Below are 13,427 nucleotides of genomic sequence, written 5' to 3' on the forward strand. Positions count from 1 at the left end.
TTCTTTATTTTTCTGTGTTTTTGTTTAAACAATTACACAAAGTTTACAAAGGGTGGCATACAGCACACTTTGACAGATACAATAATAAAGTGTATAGATGCCTGTGATCTTTACAAGTGCTTTTTTCTTGAAATAAAACTCAAAGAGAAATAAAAAAAACAAACAAAAAAAAAAACAGTTAAATTCAATTAAAATTAAGTAAACCTGGATAAACAGAGAATACTTCTTTGACGTTCAATCACCCTCTTCTACAGTACATGTAGGTTTCAAAAGTAATATGACAAAAAACAAAAGAAAAGGAAAAGTGTACATAGTTTTTAATGGCGCGCCGTTATCGGCGTTAACTTGCTGCGTTAACGCGAGCCTCTTATCGGGCGATAAAAAAAATATCGCCGTTAATCTATTCTCAAAGTTGGGAGCTGGGTCTATACTATGCAAGCTATGATGTCTTTCACCTTGATATTTTAGCGCGGATGTATACAGTACGGAGCCGAATTGCACTGTAGGGGAGGATAACGAGTCTTCGAACCTGTGTAAATTACCACATCCAACGTGACATGCTAACATGGATGCAGCTATGAAGCCACCGGGTTTGCTTCAGGGAAAATTTATTTTTAAAACGCTTCCCAATGGAAACTTCGACAAGTCAAAGGTTGTTTGCACCTTGTGCAATGCCGAATTAGTTTATTGTAGGAGTTCTACCAGTCTAAAGTACCACCTAAATGCAAAGCATCCCTTAGCTAATGCCGGGTCAAGCGCTGATAGAGCGCAAGGGAAGAGTCGTCGTCAAACTACTATGTTTGAGTGCAACCGAGGCAAGCCCATCAGCACAGCTCTATCAGCCAAGCTAACGAATCTCCTCGCTCAGTGGATTGCCACCAGCTGCCGGCCCATCAGCGTGGTTGAAGATGATGGGCTCAAGCTTGTTCTCCAGGCTGCCACAGGTGACCCATCTTACAAGCTACCTGCGAGGCGAACTATTATGAGGAGAATAGATGACCAGTACGCCGCAAAGAAAGCCGCAAAGGATGCGAAGATTGTCGAGGCGAGGTGGGTAGCAGTCACGGGGGATCATTGGACATCTGTCAACAACGATAACTACCTCGGCGTTACTGTACACCTCATCGATGCCAGCTGGGAACTTCACTCCTTCGCTTTAGGTAAGATACGTCATGTGAATTTAAATTACATTATTTAATTTAATTACTTAATCCAGGGGTCTTCAACAGGGGGTCCGCGACCCCTAGGGAGTCCGCGGAGGTACTGCAGGGGGGTCGCGAAAGTTTTGGTTAATTAGACATTTAAAAAAAATAAATAAATAAATAATAATAATAATAATAAAAATAATTAGACATTTTTTAATATTCCCCCCCGCAATTTTTTCAATAAATTGAAATGTCTTTAAATACACATTAACATGAATCCAACACACTGTAGTGAACAGATAAATGGAGGCAGAAGATGTCTTTCAGTCAGCAATGCACACGTTCAGCGACACACAGGAGCTCTTTCAAGCTGGGCACTGGTTCATTCACCTGTCCCATCATACATTAGTGAGTAATGTATGCCATCCATAGCTGGTTTGAGGATTCACTGCCCATACTACATGTATGTTTAAAATTAAAACATGAATCTGTCAATTATGTTAATAGTTCAGTATTGTATGCAAGATAACATATGTTTATGCATGCCAGTGGCACTAACAAGCATCAATAATTTTCGTTTCCACATTTATGTTGAACAAAAATGTCCATTTGAACAGCTTTTATGCAAAATGTTGTTACATGCAATTTGACAGACATTGTTGATCTTGGCAGGTATCAGTTTATTATGTTATGTTATGTTTATGAATGGCAGTGGCATGGCCACCCTACTCACTGTACCTTTCACATGTTTAAACTAAAAACAAGAATATATAAACCTGTGTGTTTTGAATGTCTTAGTATTGAATGCACAATAGTACATTTATACATGGCACTATAGGACCAGTTTAATATAAAACACAATTTTATACAATATATATAAGTAGGGAGTCCCCGCTCCATCTCTCCATCAGTTTGGGGGTCCTTGGCCTGGAAAACGTTGAAGACCCCTGACTTAATCTATTACTTACCAGGACACAACGAATTACCACCACATTATGTTTGCTTCTTGATAATGCTAGTTTTTTGCGAGTAGTAGTGCAATTTCGATGTCGGTTTTTGGTATTTACCATAATTACGATAGCACTTGAAGGCAGCATTATTCGGATCTACTTTTTTTGTCCGTTAGGTGTGATGAAAACAGAAGAGCGTCACTTTGCTGAAGCGTGTGCCAGGCAGTTTCTTGACGTCGCTAATCGGTGGGGGATTGCTGACAAAATCAGCACTGTTGGAACAGACAGTGCTCCTAATATGGTGGCAGCAGGGAGGATACTGCCATTTGAACATTTGCCTTGTGTGGCGCATGTTGTACAGAGAGCTATTGTAATGTCACTTCAGGCGGGTGGTTTTGATGGTGCACTGGCCAAGTGCCGCAAAGTGGTCGGACATTTCAAACACAGTCCAGCCAACTCAGACGAGCTGAATGTCCAGCAAGCCTCCCTTGGACAAGTTCAGGAGCCACTCGTGCAAGATGTCCCAACACGGTGGAATTCCACCCTTGAGATGATCAAGCGCATGAGACGCAACAAAGATGCACTGCACACAACGCTGTCTCAGCAGAAGCACAATCTGGCCCTCCCAACAAATGCTGATTATGAGAAGTTGGCAAAGCTAGAGAAACTGCTGGAGCCATGCAGGTATGGTCTACAAAGATAGCGTGTTCATGAATTAGCATAAAAGTTATTTTTAAATGTCACTTTTTATTCAATAAACACGTGCCCTTAAATTTAATGTGATTAAGAACTTTAAAAAAAAATGTGTAATCTAAGTTAAATGAATCAGTCATTAATTATTTTTTACTCTGTTTATGTCTGTCTGTCTGTCTGTGTAGGTATATCACTGATCTCCTTGGTGGGGATAAGTATGTAACCTGCTCTGCGGTTCTACCTGCCCTGTGCCACCTCCAGCACGCGATGAAGATCTCTGATGATGATCCTGCCTATGTTTTACGATTCAAGGCTGCCTTCACCAAGGACCTCAACCAGCGGAGGGAGAAAATAAACCTGGAATGGCTTAAGGTATGTCAGACTGACCAGAAGATAACTGCATTGTTTGACCATTATAGACTGTTAAGCCAGCAGATCCGTCAATGAATAGATGAATGAGTCATGAGGAAATATGGAGGTTAGATTTGGAAAATGAAATTTACAATCAATCAATAATTATTATTTTTATTCATCAAAGGTGGCGACTGCTCTAGATCCACGATTTAAGGACCTCAAGTGCTTGCCCAGAGCAGAGAGGGAGCCAGTGTGGGCACAGCTAAGGGAGTTGGTGAAGGGAGAAGAACCTGCTCTGCAGCCACTCAGGGAGGAGAACCCTGAGCCACCCAAGAAGAAAACAGTCCTGCTACTGATGGGATCAGACTCAGACTCAGATGAGGAGACACCAGAAGACAATACTGTGGAGAGGTACAAGGTAGAGCCCAGTGCCAGTCTAGATCTGTGTCCACTGAAGTGGTGGTCAGAGCACACTGCTGTCTATGGTAAGATGGCCCACATTGCCCGTATATACTTGGGGACTCCTGCCACAACTGTCCCATGCGAGAGACTTTTTTCTGTAGCAGGCCATATTGTGCAGAAGAGGAGATCTAGTTTGTCACCAGAAAATGTCAACAAGCTGGTCTGCCTGAGTGACTGGTGGAAGGAGAAATAGAGCTTGGACTGATGGACACAAATCTAGTGACTGTAATCACTTCATCACGATCTATTATGTTCAGTTCAAAATTAATGTTAAACAGAATAAACAGTTAGTAGGCACAAGTTCTTCTTATTGAACATGATTTATTTTCATCATCATTTATTATAATAGAACTGCTTTCTCAATCAGTTTGTGATGCATTTTGGAAACAGGAGATGAGCCCCTGGTCTAATAAACCCATTCTCAAAGACTTCCTTTTAGTCATTATTTGGGTTGCACACATATTCTGCATGCCTTTGAGAGAATTAAAATTACCCATTTTAATCTAGATTAATCTAGATTAATTTGAAGATTACAGTGAGATTAATCTAGATTAAAAAAATTAATCTATGCCCACCTCTAATATATATATATATATATATATATATATATATATTTTTTTTTTTTTCTTTTTTAGGTAAGACCCTAAAAAGTAGTTCAAATTTAATAATGTAAAACAGGGGTGAGGCTGCAGTAAAGCATAAAACCTTTTTTAATTATTGATTTTTATACCATACTTACACCTGTTCCAACTCAGCTAAGAGTGTTGAAGCAGGTGTTCGAGTGTCATTCCTTCATTTTTGTGCACCCCCCAACGCAAGTGCACAAAATGACACAAAAATATACACAATAACAAAACAACAAAAATACACAAAGCAAAGAAACACACACAAAAAACAGTTTTGTTCTTGAATGTATTGATGATCAGATGATGACGACATTGACTTTTAAAATGTGGTCATCTGATCACATAAACATTTGTCTGCAGTCCTTGCTGTGATAAAACGTGTCTATCACTGGCACTAAAAAGGTGGCACATGATCCAGACCAATCATCAATCAGCTCAGCCAATCAGAGAACATACAGTGTGATCCACTCTGCCTCCTGAGCCAAGACCATCAACAGTAACATTTCCTGCTTCCCAGAGCGCCCACAGGGATTTGTCCTTCTTGTGCAGGAAGTAGAGGATGCTGCTGAGGAAGACCAGCAGCATCAGACACAGAATGATCACCATGGTGATCGCCCACTGCCCTCAACTACAGAAAGACAGAGACACAACACACACACACAGACACACACACACACACACACAGGTCTTGTTGTGTCTTTAGATACACTAAAAGTACATTTTGCTGGATTTACACATTGGACAAACTTTTTCTCACATTATAGCTCCATAACACAAACTTCAAACACATCACTAAATAAATACATTTTAATTTAACCAAATCATTTTCTTTTATTCAGATATATTTCACACAAAGACATTTTGCACATTATTGCTGTCAATCGCGTGTTTTGGCTCCGGGCTATTCTGTTTCCACCAACATAGCTCCAGCTCTCGGAGCCAAAAACCGGGGCTACGCTGGCCCTGCATAGCTTCTGGTCTACAGGCCAGCTCTGAAGTGGGCGGGAGGAAGGGACCCTCCGAAGGCGGGGCTATAAATGTCTTGCAAGAAACGAAGGTCAGCTATTTTCTTTCGACTCGACTGGAGTTCATACCGCGTGATACCCAGAAAAGCCGAAATGGATAGTAAACATCTTAAGCAGCAATGGTCCGAGGCGGAAACACAGTGCTTTGTGGCGCTGTGGAGTAACGAGGAGGTACAGGAGAAGCTCAACTCTGCCACGCGGAACAAGCCGATCTTTGAGGGTCTGCAGCGGGAGATGGCGGCCGCCGGGTACACCCGTACAGTCGACCAACTTTTAAATAAGTTGATGAAACTCAATGGCAAAATGGCCACAACGGAAGTGTTTCCGATGGACCGGTATTACAGACGGACACGTTTCTGGCGGATGTTTTTAACCCACCAGAACAGAGAAGAACAAGAAGAAGACATCGAAACGCGTATGAAAGTAAGTGAAAGTTGATGAGGATACTCTTATATTTTTCATATCAGGCTATCATATCATAATACCCGTCCGTCTGTAATACCGGTCCGTCGGAAACACTGCCGTTGTGGCCGGTTTGCATTTGTGTTCGTTTCTGTAAATGCATTCACCTGACACTTCCCAGCCACCGTACATTACTACCACTCCTTCCTTGTGAATGATATGGTTTTATTAATTTTGCTGTGATCACATTGACCCACATATGGTAAATTGTGTCTTGGTCTGCATCAGCTGGATTATGTTTAGAATTTCTTTAAACCCGACATTCAAAGTGTTCCGTACTTTACATTCACAGATGTATATTATAGTAATAATATATGTACATTCCGGTCAGTTAAAAATGTAGTTGTAGCTTACAGTACAATCACAAATCTATGGTAACCAGATTTTCTTTCTCAGAAATTAGTTTTAGATGTTGTTATACTGTCACATATACAACTAAACAATATGCACCAGCTCAGATATATTGTCACTATTGTTTTTTATATGTATATAATGTTATTGCTCTTACTTTTTTATTCTGTCACTCTTTAATTCCTGTACTCTAATCTTTAAGGCCCTGATGGAAAGCTTAAATGTTTGTTACAACATATAGCAAATGTAATTTTAGTGTCTTTGCATTTTATTTGTGGACATTTCAGGCGGTGAAGGTCCCAACCCCTTTGTTGAATAAAACAGTATTGGATTATCATTTTAAATGTATTGAAAAACAGACATTACCCTTTATTATTATTCTTTATTTCAGATGAACAAGACAATTACATTCATGTTAAAGTGTCTTTAACTTTGATTTAAAAATGTTCACATTGGATGCTGACTTCAGCTCTGCTGAGACCAAGTCCCACCTCTTGGTCTCTGATACCCTTAAAGTCATGTCTCAACCTTCGTTACTCTGCTCTGAGTCTGGGATCAACAACACCTTGTTTTGCCGTCGTTTGCCAAACGCCGTCTTACTGATGTTTAGATTCTTTTCTAAGACCATAGAGGCCTTTGACTACAGCACTAACAGCTGGATCACAGTTCACACTCATCCCAGTCTGGAGGATTCCATGACTCACTTACACTGCTACAGCACTGTCTTCCTTGGTAGATGCTTCTACATTGTGGGTAGTGGCTTAAGTTGGACCGACCCCTGTATCAGAGTGTGGAGGTTTAACCTAGTCACACACACTTGGCAGGAGATGTCACCAATGCAGGAGTCACGGTACTTAATGAGTGTTACCGTGCTAAAGGGATGCAACTACGCTATGGGAGGCTACAGGGATGATGATGGTACCTCACTAAGAACTGTTGAATGCTACCAGCCCAACATCAACCAGTGGACGTTCATTGCATCAATGAATGAATGAAGGGAGGATCAAGGCCAGCTGCACCACACTGAACAACAAGATTTACATATGTGGAGGATGTAGTAATAGAGTACTGAATACTGCTGAGTATTACAACCCAGACACCAACCAGTGGACACTGATCACTCCCATGGGAACACCTCAGTGTGGACTTGGAGTCGTTGCATATATGGGCCACATTTATGCAGTTGGAGGCAGAGATGGATTCAGAGATCTGAGGTCTGCTGAGGCTTACGACCCAGTGACCAACACCTGGTACGATGTCCCTGAAATGGTCCACAAACACAGTTACTTTGACATTGCAGTGATGAACAAGAAGATCTTTGTTGTTTCGTGTAGCTCAAGAATAATTGTTGAGTGCTATGACTGCACTACAAATACTTTGTCTGTGGTATTTTCTGGTAAGGACCACTACTATGATGATTGGGTGAGATGCTGTGTGATTTCTGGACTTCCCAACATGGCTGAGTACTGTTCCCCTCGTGAACCCATCATACAGAGATGGAGCAAATGTAATTTTCCATGATCCTAACTGGGAGTGTAACCTGCTCTGACCAGGTCTGTGTGTATCAATAAAAGTGTTTAAAGACATTAGAAGAACTAATGTGTGAATAAATGGATCAGTTCATGTCCCAGCTCAGATGGGATAGTTTTAATCAGCCTGGATCAACCTGAGTTGGTGATGATCTAAAAAAAAAAATACAAAATTTTAGTGGTGACAACATATAGCAGACTTAATTAAAATTAATGTAGTGGTTAGCATGTATTTATTTTAAAAATCAAGACAAAACAATGCAAGTCTGTGACACAGCAAACTATTGAAAAAAATAGAATCCATTTTAACGTTTAGAATAATGCACTATAATACAATATAACACCTACAGGTATTGTGCAATTGTTTCGAGGGAACAATAACAACAATGGTGCAAAATCCAAAAGCGATGCAGAACACTGCAATCAACTGTTAAAATATAAAAGTTTCAGTACAAGGACATTTCTACTTTCCTGTTTGGTTTTACTAGTCAGTAACACAAATCTTAAAATCAAAGAACACAATATGCAAACAACACCATAGAATTACATAGAATAGCACAAGATGTAAAATAAAATCAGTAAAAATATGGGCAGAAGATTAGCAGGTATAGTTACAGATTTGTAATATCAATATTAAATTATGAGAAAACATGTACAGTAATTGTAAAGGGTGTGTTTAATGTTTATTGTACCTTTCAAATTATTAATAAAAAATTGGGGGTTGCAATTTGGCACCCCTCCAGCTTTGGTGGTGGCGTTGGTGAGGGGAACAATGATGGGAGTGCACTGAAGAGGGTGATGGTGAAATCCACTATGGAACCAAAATGGCCTTTTATGGAATAGTTTGAACATGGCTGTCATAACAATGAATTTGGTATATTGAACAGCAACTTACCTCCACACAGATCCAAGGTAAAAGGGGGTTTCAGGACCTTCTTCCACACTCCATAGAACTGCACCTTAGCACAAAAGTCTGCCCATCTTCCCTTCATTTCCTCCATGTATTTCCGGTTGGTGCCACCAATGATGCGATGCAGCTCATCCATTGCCTAGGACACAATTCTGTTCAGTTATTACCACTGAGCAGGCTTAATACAGGGCAGACTGCACAGACAGAAGCCCAGAGTACCGAGGACGGAAGTCAAAAAGCTGACATTTCCAGTGTCTTTGAAGCAGGGATATGCATCAAAGAGTTTCATAGGTCAGTCTTCTTCCTTTGTAATATCTGCATCAATGAAAGCCTGCCTTGCCTTGAACTCAAGGTCCAAAATTTGGGCAAAATCGCCTTGGTTGGGTTTTGTGTTGGGATTCTTGTACATTTTGCTCAATGTTTTGTAGTGACTCACCTGCATCCTCAGACTATAAAATAAGACGGTGAGGCAAAGACGTTTCCATGGAAACACTATTACACTAGCATCAGAGAAGAGAAATCATAGTTAGTGGCATGTGTATGAATAAAATATAATGCACAATTATATTAGAAAGTCATTACTTACTTCCTCCACTAGGTTTGACAAAACCAGAAAACAGTTATCATAAAGAGTGTAAGGTACACCTATCAGAGTTTGAGTAGAGCTGTGTTTTCTTAATGGACTTTCAGATTTTTTTTAAGAATGGTCAATTACCTATTTCATTTGATCAGCTTAATGTTTTACTTAGGAAATTATACAAATGTGTTTGATATTGATTATGTGGAAAATGACTGTGTCAGCTGATTTAAGTGGAGACGCTTTTCCTGGGGAAAATAATGAAATCATTTGTAAACATAAGCAAAATAACAGGAAAACACAGGTCATTATCCAACATTGTGTGCATTACAATGTACTCTGGCACATGAGACAGAGGCAAATATAATCTCAGTACAGGTTTAAATGTTTTTAGATGTACACAAATCAGAACTATGACAGAATTGTTCCCACTTTTAGCACAAACCTCCATTTAAACTGTCCTCGCTGAGGTCATCATTGCTCTCAATAATTATGGTTGAACTGCTTGTGTCACCACTTCTGTCACCATCAGTGTCATTGTCTGTGTTGTTTGAGCAGAAGAAACTCTTCTTTAACACCCATCGTTGTGGCGTGGAGCCCTGCCTCTTCCTCAGGGACCTCATATTTTGGAGTCACTTGTACATTTTGGTGTAGATGGTCAACTGTGGTGAAATATTAATAACACACACACACACATATCAAAGAACGCAGAATCTGTCACGCCATCCACCAATCAGGAGCCAGCAGAAGGAATATCAGTGTGAATTTCACTGTGACATCATCACACACTGCTGATGACATCAGGAGCTGGTCGCACATCAAAGGACTCAGCAGCACATTGAGTATTCTTTAATGAGGGACAACCTTCTGAGAGAGACACTATAACCCACAAACTCCTTGGACTCAGTGAATTTACTTAATCTCTGTCACTCTGACAACAGTTATATTTTTGATCTAATGATAGAAGTGCATCAGTTCAATGTAAAGAGTCTGGAACAAACATGCTTTGAAGCTCTGAAGGATCATCTCTGTCCAGAAAAATGCATTGGGCTGTGGCAGTTTACTAAAGTCTGGTATATTCCCATTTTGTTTCAACTGAAATATGAGGCCTTTCACTTTATCTGTGAGAATTTTGAGGAGGTTTCACTCTGTGAAGAGTTTTTGCAGCTTGCGGAGCAGGAGCTGGCTGATATCCTGGGTCAGGATGACCTTACTGTGACCCAGGAGAGCACAGTTTATCAAAGTGTTTTAAGATGGATAAACCACTTGCCTGAGGAACGACAGGGAGCCATTTCTACTCTGTTACCAAAGGTACGACTGGGGCTGATGGACAAAAGTTACATTACAGACAATGTGCTTAATAATGATGTGGTAAAAACAAACTCTGAGTCCCACCTCTTGGTCTCTGATACCCTTAAAGTCATGTCTCAACCTTCGTTACTCTGCTCTGGGTCTGGGATCAGCAACACCTTGTTTTGCCGTCGCTTGCCAAACGCCGTCTTACTGATGTTTAGATTCTTTTCTAAGATCATAGAGGCCTTTGACTACAGAACTAACAGCTGGATCACAGTTCAGACTCATCCTCGTCTGGAAGATTCCATGACTCACTTACTATTCTACAGCACTGTCTTCCTTGGTAGATGCTTCTACATTGTGGGTTGTGGTTTCAGTTGGACCGACCCCTGTATCAGAGTGTGGAGGTATAACCTAGTCACACACACTTGGCAGCAGATGTCACCAATGCAGGAGCCACGGTACTTAATGAGTGTTACTGTGCTAAAGGGATACATCTACGCTATGGGAGGCTACAGGGATGATGATGGTACCTTACTCAGAACTGCTGAACGCTACCAGCCCAACATCAACCAGTGGACGTTCATTGCATCAATGAATGAAGGGAGGATCAGGGCCAGCTGCTCCACACTGAACAACAACATTTACATATGTGGAGGATGGAGTAATAGATCACTGAATACTGCTGAGTATTACAACCCAGACACCAACCAGTGGGCACTGATCACTCCTATGGGAACACCTCGCCATGACCTTGGGGTCGTTGCATATATGGGCCACATTTTTGCAGTTGGAGGAAGCGATGGGTCCAGAAATCTGAGGTCTGCTGAGGCTTATGACCCAGTGACCAACACCTGGTACGATGTCCCTGAAATGGTCCACACACACAGTTACTTTGACATTGCAGTGATGAACAAGCAGATCTTTGTTGTTTCTTGTAGCACAGGAAACAGAATTGTTGAGTGCTATGACTACACTACAAATACTTGGTCTGTGGTATTTTCTGGCATGAACCACAGCGAGTATGATTGGATAAAATGCTGTGTGATTTCTGGACTTCCCAACATGGCTGAGTACTGTTCACCTCATAAACCCATCATACCCAGGACACAGGTCTAAAAAAAGTCTAAACTAGATACTGAGATGGAGTAAATGTTATTTTCCATGATCCTAACTGGGAGTGTAACCTGCTCTGACCAGGTCTGTGTGTATCAATAAAAGTGTTTAAAGACATTAGAAGAACTAGTGTGTGAATAAATGGATCAGTTCATGTCCCAGCTCAGATGGGATGGTTTTAATCAGCCTGAGTTACAAAAATACTAAAATACTAAATTTTAGTGGTGACAACATATAGCAAACGTGTAGATGTACTGAATTTAATTATAATTAATGTAGTGGCTAGCACATACTTATTTTATATATCAAGACAAAACAATGCAATTCTGTGACACAACAAACCATTGAAAAAAATAGAACCTAATTTAACATTTAGAATAATGCACTGTAATACAATATAACACTTACAGGTATAGTGTAATTGTCTTGAGGGAACAATAACAACAATGGTGCAAAATCCAAAAGCATTTGTAATATTAATATTCAATTAAGAGAAAACATGTGCAGTAATTGTAAAGGGTGTGTTTAATGTTTATTGTACCTTTTAAATTATTAATAAAAATAAAAATTGGGGGTTGCAATTTGGCGATGCAGCTCATCCATTGCCTTGGACACAATTCTGTTCAGTTATTACCACTGAGCAGGCTTAATACAGGGCAGACTGCACAGACAAAAACACACAGTACCAAGGACGGAAGTCAAAAAGCTGACATTTCCAGTGTCTTTGAAGCAGGGATATGCATCAACGAGTTTCATAGGTCAGCCTTCTTCCTTTGTAATATCTGCATCAATGAAAGCCCGTCTAGCCTTGAACTCAAGGTCCAAAATTTGGGCAAAATCGCCTTGGTTGGGTTTTGTGTTGGGATTCTTGTACATTTTGCTCAATGTTTTGTAGTGACTCACCTGCATCCTCAGACTATAAAATAAGACGGTGAGGCAAAGACGTTTCCATGGAAACACTATTACACTAGCATCAGAGAAGAGAAATCATAGTTTGTGGCATGTGTATGAATAAAATATAATGCACAATTATATTAGAAAGTCATTACTTACTTACCCCACTAGGTTTGACAAAACCAGAAAACAGTTATCATAAAGAGTGTAAGGTACACCTATCAGAGGTCAAACTTCACTTCACCTAAAGTCTAAAAAACAATAACAGTTTGAGTAGAGCAGTGTTTTCTTAATGGACTTTCAGATTTTTTTTAGGAATGGTCAACTACCTATTTCATTTGATCATCTCAATGTTTTACTTAGGAAATTCTAAAAATGTGTTTGATATTGATTATGTGGAAAATGACTGTCAGCTGATTTAAGTGGAGATGCTTTTTCTGGGGAAAATAATGAAATCATTTGTAAACGCATAAGCAAAATAACAGGAAAACACAGGTCATTATCCAACATTGTGTGCATTATAATGTACTCTGGCACATGAGACAGAGGCAAATATAATCTCAGTACAGGTTTAAATGTTTTTAGATATACACAAATCAGAACTATGACAGAATTGTTCCCACTTTTAGCACAAACCTCCATTTAAACTGTCCTCGCTGAGGTCATCATTGCTCTCAATAATTATGGTTGAACTGCTTGTGTCACCACTTCTGTCACCATCAGTGTCATTGTCTGTGTTGTTTGAGCAGAAGAAACTCTTCTTTAACGCCCATCGTTGTGGCGTGGAGCCCTGCCTCTTCCTCAGGGACCTCATATTTTGGAGTCACTTGTACATTTTGGTGTAGATGGTCAACTATGGTGAAATAATATTAATAATAATAACAGTAATAAGTGGTTTTTCTTGTTCCACGGCAATTAAGCAAGGCATTTTTTGCATACAGGGACAGGCAACATCCAGCTAACAGTGTGCAACATTAATGTGATCAAAGCTACCAATACAGACGCTAACTTTGCTTAATAATCACCAAATATTAATGAAA

General features: G+C 40.0%; 1 protein-coding gene across 1 annotated transcript; it reads left to right on the forward strand.

Annotated features, from left to right (window-relative positions):
• Positions 1-796: 796 nt before the first annotated feature.
• LOC114459251 (zinc finger BED domain-containing protein 1-like) lies at positions 797-3,797 on the forward strand. The gene is made up of 4 exons (XM_028441568.1): positions 797-1,160; positions 2,272-2,779; positions 2,974-3,160; positions 3,327-3,797. The coding sequence occupies exons 1-4, from the start codon at positions 797-799 to the stop codon at positions 3,795-3,797; spliced, it is 1,530 nt and encodes a 509-aa protein (XP_028297369.1).
• Positions 3,798-13,427: the final 9,630 nt, after the last annotated feature.

The sequence above is a fragment of the Gouania willdenowi genome, unplaced genomic scaffold (assembly GCF_900634775.1).
Source record: "Gouania willdenowi unplaced genomic scaffold, fGouWil2.1 scaffold_275_arrow_ctg1, whole genome shotgun sequence".
Lineage (NCBI taxonomy): Eukaryota > Metazoa > Chordata > Actinopteri > Blenniiformes > Gobiesocidae > Gouania > Gouania willdenowi.

What these genes read in the sequence shown, in the direction of transcription:
- LOC114459251 (XM_028441568.1), top strand. Translation starts at nt 797, where the DNA reads ATGTTTGAGTGCAACCGAGGCAAGCCCATCAGCACAGCTCTATCAGCC. An exon ending in AAACTGCTGGAGCCATGCAG is followed by an intron (nt 2,780 to 2,973) that starts GTATGGTCTACA and finishes CTGTCTGTGTAG; the next exon opens with GTATATCACTGATCTCCTTG. An exon ending in TAAACCTGGAATGGCTTAAG is followed by an intron (nt 3,161 to 3,326) that starts GTATGTCAGACT and finishes TATTCATCAAAG; the next exon opens with GTGGCGACTGCTCTAGATCC.